This window comes from Tamandua tetradactyla, chromosome 5 (assembly GCF_023851605.1).
Source record: "Tamandua tetradactyla isolate mTamTet1 chromosome 5, mTamTet1.pri, whole genome shotgun sequence".
Classification (NCBI taxonomy): domain Eukaryota; kingdom Metazoa; phylum Chordata; class Mammalia; order Pilosa; family Myrmecophagidae; genus Tamandua; species Tamandua tetradactyla.
The window spans coordinates 83,209,096-83,225,089 of NC_135331.1; the positions used below are offsets into that span (position 1 = coordinate 83,209,096).

General features: G+C 34.0%; 1 protein-coding gene across 1 annotated transcript; it reads left to right on the forward strand.

Moving 5' to 3' along the window:
* Positions 1 to 13,389: 13,389 nt before the first annotated feature.
* On the forward strand, positions 13,390 to 14,328 carry LOC143682563 (olfactory receptor 2B11-like). Its single transcript, XM_077159182.1, has one exon. The coding sequence runs from the start codon at positions 13,390 to 13,392 to the stop codon at positions 14,326 to 14,328; it is 939 nt and encodes a 312-aa protein (XP_077015297.1).
* The last annotated feature ends 1,666 nt before the right edge of the window (positions 14,329 to 15,994 follow it).

Sequence of the window (15,994 nt, forward strand, 5' to 3'; positions counted from 1 at the left end):
TCATTCTCAATGAAAAACCATATGTTAGGTCACAAAACAAGCCTCAATAAATTTTAAAAGATTGAAATTATACAAAGAATCTTGTCTCACCACAGTGGAAAGTAGTTGAAATCAGTAATAGGCAGAAAACACAGCATCCACAAATATTCTGAAGTTAAATATCACACCCCTAAAGAATCAAAGTTCCAAGAATAAATTATGATGGAAATCAGTAAATATCTTGAGTTCAAAGACAACAAGAACATAACATGCACAAACTTATGGGATGCAGTGAAGGCAGTGTTGAGAGGAAAATTTGTAGCCCAAAATGCTTACCTTAAAAAAAAGAAAAGGTTTAAAGCAAAGATCTTATTGCATGCCTGAAGGAACAATAAAAATGAATAACAGACTAAATGCAAAGCAAGCAGAAGGAAAAAATTAAAAGATTAGAGCATAAATAAGTGAAGTAGACAACAAAAAATAGAAAGAATCAATAAAACCAAAGATTGGCTAACTTTTAGATAGACTTTCAAAGAAAAAAAGGGAGAAGACTCAAATAAATGAAATCAGAACTGAGCTGGAGGACATCATTACTGACCTCATAGAAGTTAAAAAGGATCACAAGAGAATATTATGAACAACTGGATGCCAAAAAATTAGACAACCTAGATGAAATAGACAAATTCCTAGAAACACACAAAAATCCTATCTTACTCTAGAAGAAATAAAAGGAACCAGTCATAGAAAACCTTACAAGAAATAAAAGCCCAGGACCAGATGACTTTCCAGGGAAATTCCACCATCATCCCAAGAAGAATTATTACCAATCCTCAACACTTCCAAAAAATTGAACAGAATGGAAAGCACCCTAACTCATTATTTTAGGCCAAAAAACCCAGTAATACTAATGCCAGAAAAAATACATATTACAAGAAAAGAAAATTGCACAATAATTTCTGTTATGAATATAGATGCAAAAATCCTAACAAAATTATAGCAAATCACATTTAACAGCATTAAAAATTATACACCATTGTCAAGTGGTATTTATCCAAGGTAAGCAAAGGTGACTCAACATAAGAAAATCATTTAATGTAATGTACCACATTAACAAAACAAAAGGGAAAACACGTAATCATCTCAATTGACAAAGGAAAAAGCATTTGACAAAAATTCAGCATTCCTGCTTGAAAAACCCACAGTCAACATCATATGCAAGGATTAAAGACTGGAAGCTTTCCCTTTAAGAGCAGGAACAAGAGAAGAAGACCGACATAAATGGAAGGATGTTCCATGTTCATGGATTGGAAGACTAAATAATAAGATGTCAAACTTAAACAAAATATTTGTATTAGTTTTCTAAAACTGCCAGAATGCAATATGCCAGAAATAGGTTGGTTTTTATAAAGGGAATTTATTTACATTACAAGTTTATAGTCCTAAGGTCATTAAAATGGTCAAACTAAGGCATCCAGAAAAAATACATTGACTCAAGGAAGGTCAATGGGTTTGGAGCACCTCCGTCAGCTGGAAAGACGTGAAGTGATTATTTGTTAGCTTTCTATCCAGGCTTCTCCTTTCAAAGGACATCCCTGGGGCCATCTTCCTTCTTTATCACCAAAGACCTCTGGCTGTGGGTGCTCTGAAGCTATCTCCAAAATGACTCCCTCTAAAAAGGCTAAAGTAAGTGACCCACCTTGAATGGGTGGAGATGCAAACTCCATGGAAACAACCTAATCAAAAGGTCCCACCTAAAATTGGGTAGGTCACATCTCCAGAGAAACAATTTAATAAAATAGATGTTAACAAACAATATTGAATGAGGATTAAATAACATGGCTTTTCTGGGCTACACAATCATCTCAAATTGGCACATACCCAAAGCAAGTTATAGATTCAATCCAATCTCAATCAAAATTCTAACAACTTTCTTTGCAGAAATGGAAAAACCAATCATTAAATTTATATGGAAGTGCAAGGGGTCCTGAATTTCTCAAGAAGCCTTGAAAAAGAAGAATGATGTTGGAAGACTCACACTTACTGATCTTGAAACTTATTACAAAGTCACAGTAATCAAAACACCATGGTACTGGCACAAGGACAGACATATAGACGAAAGGGAGAGAAATGAGTGCTCTGAAATCAACTGCCACATTTATAGCTAACTAATTTTGAACAAGATGGCAAATGTCACTCAACTGAGAAAGAATTATCTTCAAGAAATAGTGCTGGGAGAACTGGATTTCCATTTGTTAAAAAAAAGAAAAGGAAGATCCTTACCTCATATCATATATGAAAACCAACTCAAAAGTGACCAAAGACTTTAATATAAGCTACAGCTATCAGATTCCTAGAAGAAAATGCAGGGAAGCATCTTCAGGGCCTTGTGTTAGGCAATAGTTTCTTAGACTTTATGCCTAAAGCACAAGCAACAGAAGAAAAAATTGATAAATGGGACCTCATCAAGATTTCAAGTTTTTGTTCTTCAAAGGACTTTATCATGCAAGTAAAATGACAACATATATGATGGGAGAAAATATTGTGAAACCACATATCCAATGATAAAGGATCAATATCCAGAATAAAGAAATCTTTCAACTTAACAACAGAATGATAAACAACCTAATTAAAAAATGGGCAAAGACTTGAACAGACATCACTCCAAAGGAGACATACGAATGACCAGGAAGCACATGAAAAAACGTCAACTTCCTAAGCTATCAGGGAAATGCAATTTAAAAACACAATTAGATACCAGTTCACACCTTTTGGAATGGTTGCTTTTAAAGAAATGGAAAAAAAAAGTATTGAAGAGGATGCAAAGAAACAGGAATACCCATTCATTGCTGATGGCAAGGTAAAATGGTCAGCTGCTTTGGAAGGCAGTTCGACAATTCCTCAGAATGCTGCATAAAGAAATACCATATGACCTTGCCATACCACAACTAGGTATATACCCAAAATAATTGAAAGTAGGGACTTGAAAAGATATTTGCACACCAGTGTTCATAGAGGTTTTATTCACAATTGTCAAAAGATAGAAGCAACCCAAGCATCCACCAATCAATGAATAGAGAAACAAAATATGATATATACATCCAATGGAATATCATTCAGCATTGCAAAGTAATGAAGTCATGATATGTGAGACAGCATGGAAGAACCTTGAAGATATCATGTAGAGTGAAATAAGCCAGATATAAAGGGACAAATATTGTATGTTGTTACTGATATAATTAGAATAAGAAAATGCAGAGTCAGAGTCAAGAATATTGGTTACATACCAATAAATCAAAGTAGAAAAAACACATGATCATCTAGATTGATACAGAAAAGACATTTGACAAAATTCAACATCCTTTCTTGTTGAACCCCCTTCAAAGGATAGGAATAGAAGGGAACTTCCTCAACTTGATAAAGGGATAGATGAAAAACCCACAGCTAACATCATCCTCAATGAGGAAAAACTGAAAACATTCCCCCTAAGAACAGGAACAAGACAAGGATATCCACTATCACCATTGTTATTCAACATTGTGTTGGAAGTTCTAACCACAACAACTAGACAAGAGAAAGAAATACAAGTTATCAAAATTTCAAAGAAAGAAGTAAAACTCTTGCAGATGATATGATACTATACAATGAAAACCCTGAAAAATCCACAGCAAAACTACTAGAGCTAATAAATGAATACAGCAAAGTCGCAGGTTACAGGATCAACACTCAAAAATCTGTAGTGTTTCTATACACTAGTAATGAACAATCTGAGGGGGAAATCCAGAAAAAAATTCCATTTATAATTGCAACCAAAAGAATAAAATATCTAGGAATAAATTTAACTAAGGATACAAAAGACCTATACAAAGTAAACTACAAGAAATTGCTAACAGAAATCACAGAAGACCTAAATAAATGGAAGGGTATACATATTCATGGATTGGAAGACTAAATATAGTTAAGATGTCAATTCTACCTAAATTGATTCATAGATTCAATGTAATACCAATTAAAATCCCAAAAACTTGCTTTGCAGAAATAGACAAACCAGTAACCAAATTTATCTGGTAGGGCAGGGTGCTCTGAATACCTAAAAGTATCTTGAGAAGGAAAAATGAATTGAGAGGTCTCACACTACTTGACTTTAATGCATATTATGAAGTTCAAGTTGCCTAAAACAGCATGGTACTGGCATAAAGATAGATATACTGACCAATGGAATCGAATAGACTGCTCAGATATAGACCCTTTCATCTATGGACAATTGATCTTTGATAAGGCAGAGAAGCCAACTCACCTGGGACAGAACAGTCTCTTCAATAAATGGTGCCTAGAGAACTGGATAGTCACATGTAAAAGGATGAAAGAGGATCCATATCTCACACCCTATACAAAAATTAACTCAAAATGGATCAAAGACCATTCTAGTCTAAGACTATAAAAGTTTTAGAAGAAAATGTAGGGAAATTTCTTATAAATCTTATAATAGGAGGCAGTTTTCTAGATCTTACACTCAAAGCATGAGCATTGAAGAAAGAAAGAAGTAAATGGTAACTCCTCAAAATTAAATACTTTTGTGCATCAAATAACTTCATCAAGAAAGTAAAAAGGCAGCCTACACAATGGGAGACAATATTTGGAAACACTATATCAGATAAAGGTCAAGAATATATAAAGAGATTGTTCAACTCAACAACAAAAACACAACCCAATTACAAAATGGGCGAAAGACATGAACAGACACTTCTCAGAGGAGGAAATTCAAATGGCCAAAAGGCACATGAAAAGATGTTCAACTTCCCTGGCTATTAGGGAAATGCAAATCAAAACCACAATGAGATATCATCTCATACCCACAGAATGGTCATTATGAATAAAACAGAAAACAAGTGCTGGAGTGGATGTGGAGAAAGAGGTACACTTATCAACTTTTGGTGGAATGTCAAATGGTACAACTACTGAAGAAGGCAGTTTGGCGGCTCCTCAGGAAGCTAAGTATAGAATTGCCATATGATCTGGCAATACCAATGATAGGTATTGACTTAGAGGACATGAGGGCAAGGACAAAAACGGACATTTGCCTCCAATGTTCATAGCAGCATTATTTACAATTGCCAAGAGATGGAAAAGCCCAAATGTCCATCAACAGAAAAGTGGCTAAATAAGCTGTGGTATATACATACAATGGAATATTATGCAGCTGTAAGACAGAATAAAGTTGTGAAGCATGTAACAACATGAATGGACCTTAAGGACATTATGCTGAATGAGATTAGCCAGAAACAAAAGGACAAATACTGTATTTGATATGAACTAACATTAGTGAATGAACTTGGAGAATTTCAGTTAAGAACAGATGTCATCAGGAGATAGAAATAGGGTAGATATTGGGTAATCAGAGCTAAAGGGATACAGATCGTACAAAAGGACTGATTGTAAAAGTTCAGAAATGGATAGCACAATACTACCTAACTGTAATACAATAATGTTAGTACACTGAATGAAGCTGAATATGAGAATGATAGAGGGAGGTGAGCTGGGGGTATAAATGAAATCAGAAGGAAAGATAGATGATAAAGACTGAGATGGTATAATCTAGGAATGCCTAGAGTGTATGATGATAGTGACTAAATGTACAAATTTAAAAATGAGGAAGAACAAAGGAATGTCAATACTGCAGGGTGTTGAAAATAGATAGTAACTCATATTTTAAAACTTTAACTTATATGTGAGACTAAAGCAAAAAATTTTATTTGGTACAAAATTTATATTTTGGCTAGTGCATTTCCTAATATATCTTGTGTGGACAGTTTAACTGAGCACCATAAGTACATGGAACCTTGAACAGGGTGTGAGATTTTGTAGGTTTCTACAGAGTGATGCCCCGATAAATCCAAGAGTGATCTGAACAGTGATTTAAAAAGTATTTGAAAAGTCCCCTTGGGGGAATGGTGAGAAAGGAGGAAAATTCAACTTCCTCATGTGGAGAATTCCTGATATTCTCACAAGCAGTGGGGGCAATAAAGCAATAGGCTGAGCCCTTGTTCTAGTTTGCTAGCTGCCGGAATGCAACACACCAGAGATGGATTGGCTTTTAATAAAAGGGGATTTATTTTGTTAGTTCTTCAGAGGAAAGGCAGCTAACTTTCCACTGAGGTTCTTTCTTAGGTGGAAGGCACAGGATGGTCTCTGCTGGTCTTCTCTCCAGGCCCCTGGGTCCCAACAACTTTCCCCAGGGTGACTTCTTTCTGCATCTCCAAAGGCCTGGGCTGAGCTGCAAGTGTTGAGATGAGGAATGCCAAGCTGCTAAGCTGTGCTACATTGCACTCTCTCATTTAAGCACCAGCCAATTAAGTCAAACGTCACTCATTGCAGCAGAAACACCTCCTAGCTGACTGCAGATGTAATTGGCAACAGATGAGGTTATGTCTGCAGCAACAAGACTAAGTATGCTCACCTGGCCAAGTTGACAACTGACTAACTAACACAGCCCTCAATCTTGGGGGTTGTTCATATGAAACTTATCCCTGCAAAGGATAGACTAAGCCTATTTTAAAATTAGGTCTAAAAGTCACCCCCAGAGAACCTCTTTTGTTGCTCATATGTGGCCTTTCTCTCTCAGACAACATGATAAACAAACTCACTGCCTCTCTATATGTGATATGACTCCCAGGGGTGTAAACCTTCCTGGCAACATGGGACAGAAATCCTAGAATGAGCTGGGACTCAGCATCAAGGGATTGAGAAAAGCTTCTCGACCAAAAAGGGGAAGAGAGAAATGAGACAAAATAAAGTGTCAATGACTGAGAGATTTCAAACAGAGTTGAGAGGTTATCCTGGAGGTTATTCTTGAACATAATATAGATATCACCTTTTTAGTTAAGATATAATGGAGAGGCTGAAGGGAAGTGCCTGATAATGTAGAACTGTGTTCCAGTAGACATGTTTCTTGAAGATGATTGTATTATGATATAGCTTTTGCACTGTGACTGTGAAAACCTTGTGTCTAATGCTCCTTTTATCTACCTTATGGACAGATGAGTAAAACATATGGATTAAAAATAAATAATAGGGGGAGCAAGTGTTAAATTTAGTAGATTGAAATGCTAGTGATCAATGAAAGGGAGGGGTAGGGGGTATGAATTTTTTTCTATTTTCTTTTTATTTCTTTTTCTGAATTGATGCAAATGTTCTAAGAAATGATCATGATGATGAATATACAACTATGTGATGATATTGTGAGTTATTGATTATATGCCAAGAATGGAATAATCACTTGGTAAGAATGTTCATGTTTGTATGTTGTTACATTTAAAATAAATTAAAAAAAAAAAAAGAATGTAGGTTACCAGGGGCTGTGTTGGGGGTAGGGAATGAGGATTCAATGCTTAAATTGTACAGGATTTCTATTTGAGTTGATTGGAAAGTTTTGGTTACTGATGGTGGTGAATGTAATTGGCAGCACTAAATTATCTATGTGAATGTGGTTAAAAGGGAAAAATTCTAAGCCACATGTATGTTACTAGAATAAAATTAAGTAAAGTTAAAAACAAGATGGTACAACACAGTAAGCTCTGTTGCAAACAAATGGCAAGTTAATAGTACAATTATAAAAATATTTTTCATGAATCATAGCAAATATATATATATGTATATATATTAATAATATATATGTATATATATTAGCATGCTGTTAATAATAAGGTGATATAGGGTCTCTGTATTTTTCTAACAAAGTCTCTAAAATCTGAAGTCTTAACAAAAAACTTCTCTCACAGAAAAAATTTAATTAATAAAATTAAAAAAAAAATGGAGTGGAAGAACCAGATTTTAAGAGTGACCACAATGTAATACTAACAGTGTCCAGTTCATAACAAAATATTACAAAACACAGAAGACAGAAATATATTGTACAGTCACAGGAAAAAAAACAGAATTCACCATAAACTATCCTGGAGGAGTTCTAGTTGCTTTAACTACTAGTCAAAAATCTTAGGATCAATGGTTGAAGAACTAAAGTAAATAAGGGAAATATATATAAACAAAATGAGTTTTTGAACTATCATATAGCTATTATAAACAGCAAACAAAGGGAAATTCTGCTGCTGGAAAGTACAATAGCTGAAATGAAAAATTCAAGAGGGGCCCAAAACAGATTGGAGGAGGCAGCAAAAAAGATCAACAAAACTGAAGATAAGACCATTAAAATTATCCAGCCTGGGGAGAATAAAGAAAAAAGAATGAAGAAAAATGAACAGACTTCAATGAAACTGTGAGACCCATAAAGCACACAAACACACACATCTTAGTTTCAGAGGCAAAGAGAGCTATAAAAGGATAGAAAATAGATTTGAAGAAATAATAGACAAAAACTTCCCAAGTCTTATGAGATACATGAATATGAAAGTGCAAGAAGCTCAACCAGCTCTTAGCAGGGTAAACTCAGAGATTTACACTGGAATAGATTAAACTGTCAAAACCTAAAGACAAAAAATACCTTTTGTCAGATATCAAGATCAGCACCATTATTTTCTTTGGATGTGCCTAGTAATCATTCTCCTTCCTTTCTTTTGTTTTGGATTCTTTTAGTTTTATGTGTTTTCCTTTGTTACAGCATTGAGTTGGATTTGGCTTTGTTGGTGAAACAGAAAATCTGTATTTCTTTTAATCAAATAGTTAGGCCCATTATAGTTTTTGATATAATTAATTTATTTCTGTCATGGTTACCTAATAATATGTCTTCCTAAATATGTCTATGTATATTTCATATATTCACAGTTTTATGAATATATATTCTAACAAAGCAGATAAAATCATTCATTATGTGGTCAGTATTTTTGCTCTCCTCATATTATTTTGGTATCTAAAATTTGTGTTTTCTGTTCTGATATAACTTTTACATCAGTACCTTACATAGTTTTATTGATTATCTAGTATGAGCACTATTGAAATCAATTAATAGCCTCTTCTACAATCCATTTCCCCAGCATACATTTCAAAATTATTTTTCACAATATTTAACATTTATGCACAGATGTTTCTTCTTCCCCTATACTTTCTATTTTCTACTCCCATTTTTAATAGTTTATCAACATTATGAGCACAAAAACAGTTATTTATTTTTGTGTATCCCTTATCTCCACCATCATCCCTTATTTCTATCATTTCTCATTGTAGAGATCAGAATGTTTTTAACTGAATGTATTTTTTCTTTCCTTACTATCTCATCTTCATGCCCTTTTATTCATAACAATAGAAATAAATTAATTTTGTGACATATTCTAAGAATAAAGATATCCAAAGAATTTACATTAAAGCACCTGAGAATGATCAGTTTAAATTAGCTCCACTCTAACTGTATCCTCTTTAAAATTAGTGCCCAGTATTTTGGAAATAGACTGAATTTATTTCAAAACAATTCTAATCACACAAGAGACTTACTATCAACCTCAAGGCAGTATTTAAGTGATTGAACATAAACATTCCCTCTGAGAACTGGGCCTCAAGGAACTATCTCTACTCAACCTTCTGGGATAAAAATAAATGAACTGTTTTAGTCCAGCACCCAAGAGGCCTTGAAATAGAATAGAAATCACACATCAGCAAAGCTTACTTGATATTATCTACTGTTATCTCCTAACCAGGCTATTCTCTTCTTGGTGCCCTTGTATCAGCTGAAAGACTGATTGTCCGAAGCTAATTCTTAGATATTCATCTGTGTACTATAATTTTGCCTTCTCTGAACATTTTAGAAATTACAATATACTTGTTCACATTTGCTTCTCATTGAATGATATTTCTCAAAACAAGGTGAGTAAAAAGATACATTTCTAAAACTGTCATGCATTCTTGAGAAAGGTTTGGATGTGTATAGTCAGAGTGCATGAAAAGAGTGTGTCATTTCAGAAAGTCATCTCTAAACTTTGAAAATACCTAGCTCAGTGGGTATAAAAAAACAACTAGTTTTCTCTTTGTAGTTAATTACATTCTATCCCTTTGTGTCTTGCTCTTAATCTTTAGCATGTTAAATTTCAATAACTATATATCTGACAGATGTCAAATACCTGAATGAAGAATGAAGTCCTCAATTCAATGATGAACTTTTTTAAATGCATGGTCAAAATTTAAGGATTGACTTATTTATGCATTGCATCCAGACGTTTTGGTGCCAGATATCAGTTTTATTTCTTATCATATTTTACTTATATAAATATCATATTACTATGGTAAATATCATATTACTATGATAAATATCATTACTAAGATAATCACAGCACTAAAAAGTGTTATGAATATAAATAACTGCATGTTGTGAAAAATATATATGAATAAGCCATTAGAATGAAACTGTGCAAGGGGATGCAAAGACAAGATATCTAAACAGCCATAGTTAATGTTTCTTATGTAGCAAAATACTGATGGAAAAGCCCAAGAAAGTGGGAGATACAAAAATTAGGCCATCTAAGAATGTAATGTAATTAAATTTCATGGGAATGACATGGGAAAAGTTACAGATTTAAGTAAATCACATTGAATAGGTTCACCTGCTCTGGTGTCTCTAGGGAAGTATCCAGAGAAATTCCCCATCCTTGAAAAGATATCAGTGTAATGGTGTAGGTCCTGGGATAGTCACCATTCACAAAGCTACATTAAATAATGTGAATGATAAAAGCAAATTACCAATTAATAAAATTTGTAAAAGCATACCAGTACAAATACTGTCATTAGACTTAGATAGAATTGATTATGGATGAATTCATAGAGGTCAAATATAAACTTAATCTTTAAAAAATTGGAAGGCAGCACTAAGCCCATCAAGGAGATACCATGAGCAAAGCTCACCCTCCAAGTTGAAAAAAATTTATGGACAAGAAATTATCATTGAAATTAAATGGTGACAGATATGTCCAAGGAATATTGCAGGGATCTGATCCCTTTATGAATCTTGTGATCAATGAATGTGTGGAGATGGATAGAAGTCTTGGAATGAGTATAAATAATGGTGTGTTCAGCAGAGAAATAAATTGCTTCCACTAGTCCCCTCCCCAAAGGGCCATTTTTTTTTTACCATGATATAATAATTGGGTTAATTCTTCATATTGAAATTTTTCATTAAACTGTTGGAATTATCAAAAATGCTTTCTCAAGTGCCTTGCATATAAAAATAGAATGTTAGCTTTTATTCTAATTATTTCTATCAAACTGTTCCTGATACTTTTAAGTTGAAACTGATTTCAAAGGCTTTCTGCATTAAAATGGAAGTATCTTATTAAATGTGAAAAGAAAATATTAAAGAAAGATCCAAGGTGGAAAACATTTAAGTAAATAGGCAATAGTCGTCTTATAGTCAACTAATTAACAACAGGGTGCATGGTAATTTTTAGAATATTTATTTTATCAACCAAATTAGTTCATACCATAGTTTATTTTCATATCACATCTACAATATTAAATTTTCACTTGACCCAAACCTTATTATAAATTCAGTGCACTCATTTGGCATCTTGAATAAAGTCAAAGTCAAATTAGGGTGTCAGGGGCACTACTCATTCAGGAAACATCCCAAGAGTACAAATGTTTTCTCTGGAGTCTTGAAACTCTGAATGTATGTAATCTCATCATCTTACAACCTCATCTAGACTTCAGTTAGTTTTTCATCTTTAGAATATCCCTGGTTATCAGTAGAGTACAATCATCAATGATCAATAATTTCCTAAAGGATGAATACTAAAAATTCCTATGGCATAGGGTTTGGAGCTGGGTATTAAATAAGTTCATGCATGTTGCTATCTTATTACAAGGTTGGCCACACGAGGGCTCCTTAAAGATCAGCTGCAATTTCTGTTATTGCTCTATCATTGTTGTATACAGTCCTGGCCTAAGATAGTGAGTGATCAAAGGGCAGTGTTCATACCTTTTGCTCATTAGCTTTGTGTGAGCACTCGCAAATAACTTTGAGAAGTTGATGAAATAGAGACTATGAAAACTGTGCTTTTTAACCATCTTAATATAATCTATTACGCTTTAACAATAATTGGCAGAATAACTCAAAATTGTCCCTGGGATGCACTACCTTAATTTCCCATCTGAATATCACCATCTTACATGAAATTGTGGATTTCATGAAACACATTCACTACTAAAAGAAAAGAACATCATAAACAAAAAAAAACTTAATTACCTAATTAATCTTTCTCAAAATGTCACTTCATTCAGGTCTTTGCAACCATGAGTGAGTGGCAGGAGTCTCGCCTGCCATACCGGTGGCCATGGTTCGATTCCTGGTGCTTGCCCATGTGAAAAAAAAGTTACCTCATTCAGCAAGTTAATTTTGTTGCCCCAATGTGCCTTTGATTTTAGCTAAAACAGCAAAGGAACATGTCACAGAAATGTCAAATGATTTCTTGACTTGAATAAACCTCTGACTGAATTCGGTTATAAGACTTTTTCATTATAGCAGTTTCTTTGAGGTACAAATATATTTCTAAATATAAACAATCAGTAGATCACTGATACTTTCCAAATTCTTGCATAAAGCACAGTGGTAAGCCTACTTCATAAAACAAATTTCCTATAAGATGGATAAATTAGATAAAATTTAACATGAAAGATCAAATGCCCAAAGTTTTATCTCAATAGTTTTATAAGAAAAAATGAATGCAAAAACATTATTGAGCATGAGGATGCTATCTTATTTAATTCAATTCTTTCAATTTATATCTTAAAAAATGAAATCTATAAATGTTTAAATTTCTTCTTCAAGTCCACATAACTAAGAAAGATTAAAGTCTTTTTACTCCCCTTAGTGATGATGTAATTTTTCAAACAACTCCTGAGTACTGGACAAAATTATCTTGATGATTTTTATAGCTCTGGGATTTCTCTTACTTCTCAAATTGCTAGCTCATTTCTTTTACACTTCTTGAAGTTTCTGTAATAATTTCCAACAGTTTTTCTGTAAATAAACTTATCAATTTCTTGGCCAAAGCCACATCTACTCTTTCAGACATTGGAGATTGAAACCAATAATCAGCATTTTAACAGATTCTGCAGCTGATTTTTATGGAATCAACATTTGAAAGCCATTAAATTGAATTTCCAAAATGCATTCTCATCCACTTTTCATTCAATATGCATTATGATTTAAGGAGACAATTATTATCATCCTTATGATGTAGAAGAGGAAATTCAGTAACAGAAAGGTTGTTACTTGTTAAAGTAATTGTTTTTAATTCATAGTGTCATGAAGAGAAAGGAAGTCACCTAGTGCCAGATACTGTTGTCCTTCATTTTACAGCATACCAACTTCCATGAATGGATACCCAATACATAATCATGTACTCTGTGGTTCGTATTTCTTTCTAACTTCCTTACAACTTCTGTTCTATAGGTCTATGCATCAAATGGAAGATGATGGGACAAATTAACAAAAGTCACCCTGTAGAGTTTATTCTACTAGGCTTCACAGACCATCCTTGGCTAGAGCTTCCTCTATTCATTATTCTTCTCATAACATACCCTACAGCCATGATTGGAAATATCTTCATCATCCTGGTATCTATATTAGACCCCCATCTTCACAGCCCCATGTATTTCTTCCTCACCAATCTCTCCTTTTTGGATATGTGTTATACTACAAGCATTGTCCCACAGATGCTATTTAATCTTGGAAGCTCTAAGAAGACCATCAGCTATATGGGTTGTGCAATTCAGCTTTATTTCTTCCACACAATGGGGGGAACAGAATGTCTACTCTTAGCTATTATGTCCTTGGATCGCTATGTGGCCATCTGCAGGCCTCTCCATTACACCCTTATCATGAATCAGCACCTCTGCATTTTATTAGTGTCCATTGTGTGGCTGAGTGGAATGACATATGCTGTCTCAGAGGCTTCTGTTACACTGCAGTTGCCACTCTGTGGTCTCAATAAACTGGATCATGTGTTGTGTGAGATTCCTGTTCTGATAAAGACAGCCTGTGGAGAGAAGAGTGCTAATGAACTCACACTCTCAGTTGTGTGCATTTTTCTGTTAGCCATTCCAGTATGCTTAATTCTTGCATCCTATACCTGCATTGGACATGCTGTATTTAAGATGAAAACTTCTGAGGGAAGGAAAAAGGCCTTTGGCACATGTTCTTCTCATCTTATTGTTGTTTTCCTATTTTATGGCCCAGCCATTAGCATGTACCTTCAGCCTCCCTCATCCATCTCAAGAGACCAGCCCAAGTTCATGGCTCTCTTTTATGGAGTGGTGACACCTACACTCAACCCCTTCATTTACACCCTTAGGAATAAGGATGTGACGGGAGCACTAGGCAACCTAATGAGAAGGATATTCACTTCCAAGTGAAAGCTGTAGACATCAAATGAATTTGACAAGTAAAGTATGTGTTTACTAGGCTTTCCCTAATAACTCATTCTATCTCTTAATCCCCAAATCTTATGTTAGATGTCCCTCTTGCAAAATGTGACATCTTTCTGACATTCTTTTTTTTTTTTTTTTGGCATGGGCAGGCACCGGGAATTGAACTCGGGTCTCCGGTGTGGCAGGTGAGAATTCTGCCTGCTGAGCCACCATGGCCCACCCTCTGACATTCTTGATATTAGTTTTAGGCAGGGATGTTACTGGTTTGGGATGCACCAATATTGACACTGCATATGTGAAAATATACTAATATAGTTCTCTTCTGGAAGGCACATAGGAAAATACTGTGTTAAGTAGTAAAATAAGTTAATAATTTAAGTTATGAAATAAGTTCATTAGTTCAAGCTAACTGTCACAAAATAATATAGCAAACATTCACCTATGTGTCTCTTACCATAAAGTCACCTCTGATACACTGCAGCACATTCTATAAGTTTGGCCTATGTCTAAATGGACAGCACAGAAATGCTCCACATACATTAGGGAAAACTATGTATATTAGGGGAATCATGAGTGTCATTATATCTCATCCTTGATTTTTGTGGATATTATTGCTACTAAAATAATGCTTTGTAATTATATATATATTTATATATAAACCACAACACAGAAAGTTTGAAATAACCAAGAATGTCTTGAAATGGTGCAAGAATAAATTTGAAAAAGAAATTTCTGTTTTTGATATGAAAAGCACCTTGATTCCTTCAACAAACAATATGAGCACTTTGTAATTGATATAATTTTTGAATTAAAATTGTTTTCACCACCTGTATCATAAACAGTTGAAAGTGTTGAAATATGGATTTAGGAATCACATGCAAAATTTAAAACCTTATTATAACATTACTTACAATTCATGACAGTAAATTTCATGGATTCACAATGATATGGTGTTGAATTAATATGATTTGAATTCAACATGAAGTTGTGTAGTGATGAAAGGAAGATGATAAGGAAAGGAAGAAGTCATCTGGACTTCTGCTATAATTAAGCAGTAAACAATTACTAGAAGAAAAATTACAGGCTATCCTCAGCAAAAATCAACTGCAGCCAGATTTATTCTATGAATAATGACACAATCCAGTGTTGCACCAGTCCTTGAAAACAATAGATTTTGGTGTAGCTAATTCAAAATTAGCTGATCACTTGAAAATACTATAATTTTCTATGCACATCCTCAAAAATAAAAATTCTGTTAAATGTTATACTTGACAATTTTTATTTGTAAGGTATCCTTTTACAAAGATGTACGTAACATTCACAGGAATATAGAAATTTTTAGTCTTGAAAGACAAAATCTAGCAATATATATATATATTTAAAATCTTGGCTGTAGAGGCTGGTTATGGTTTTCTGACCGCTTTCTTAATAGATCCTGTTGTCCAAGTCTTATTTATGTATAGACACCTCACAAGCCTATGAAGATTGCTCATTTCAGAAGTTATCATTGCAACCCTGAGGAAAATTAATAAGACTTCCTAAAAGTATGATATACAAAAATCTCCGGATAAAGAGTCTGAGAGTAGTGGTTAAAGAATTCCATAGAAATGTTTTTCTTGTGTTCGATTCCTTCAGCCTCTACTTACACAAT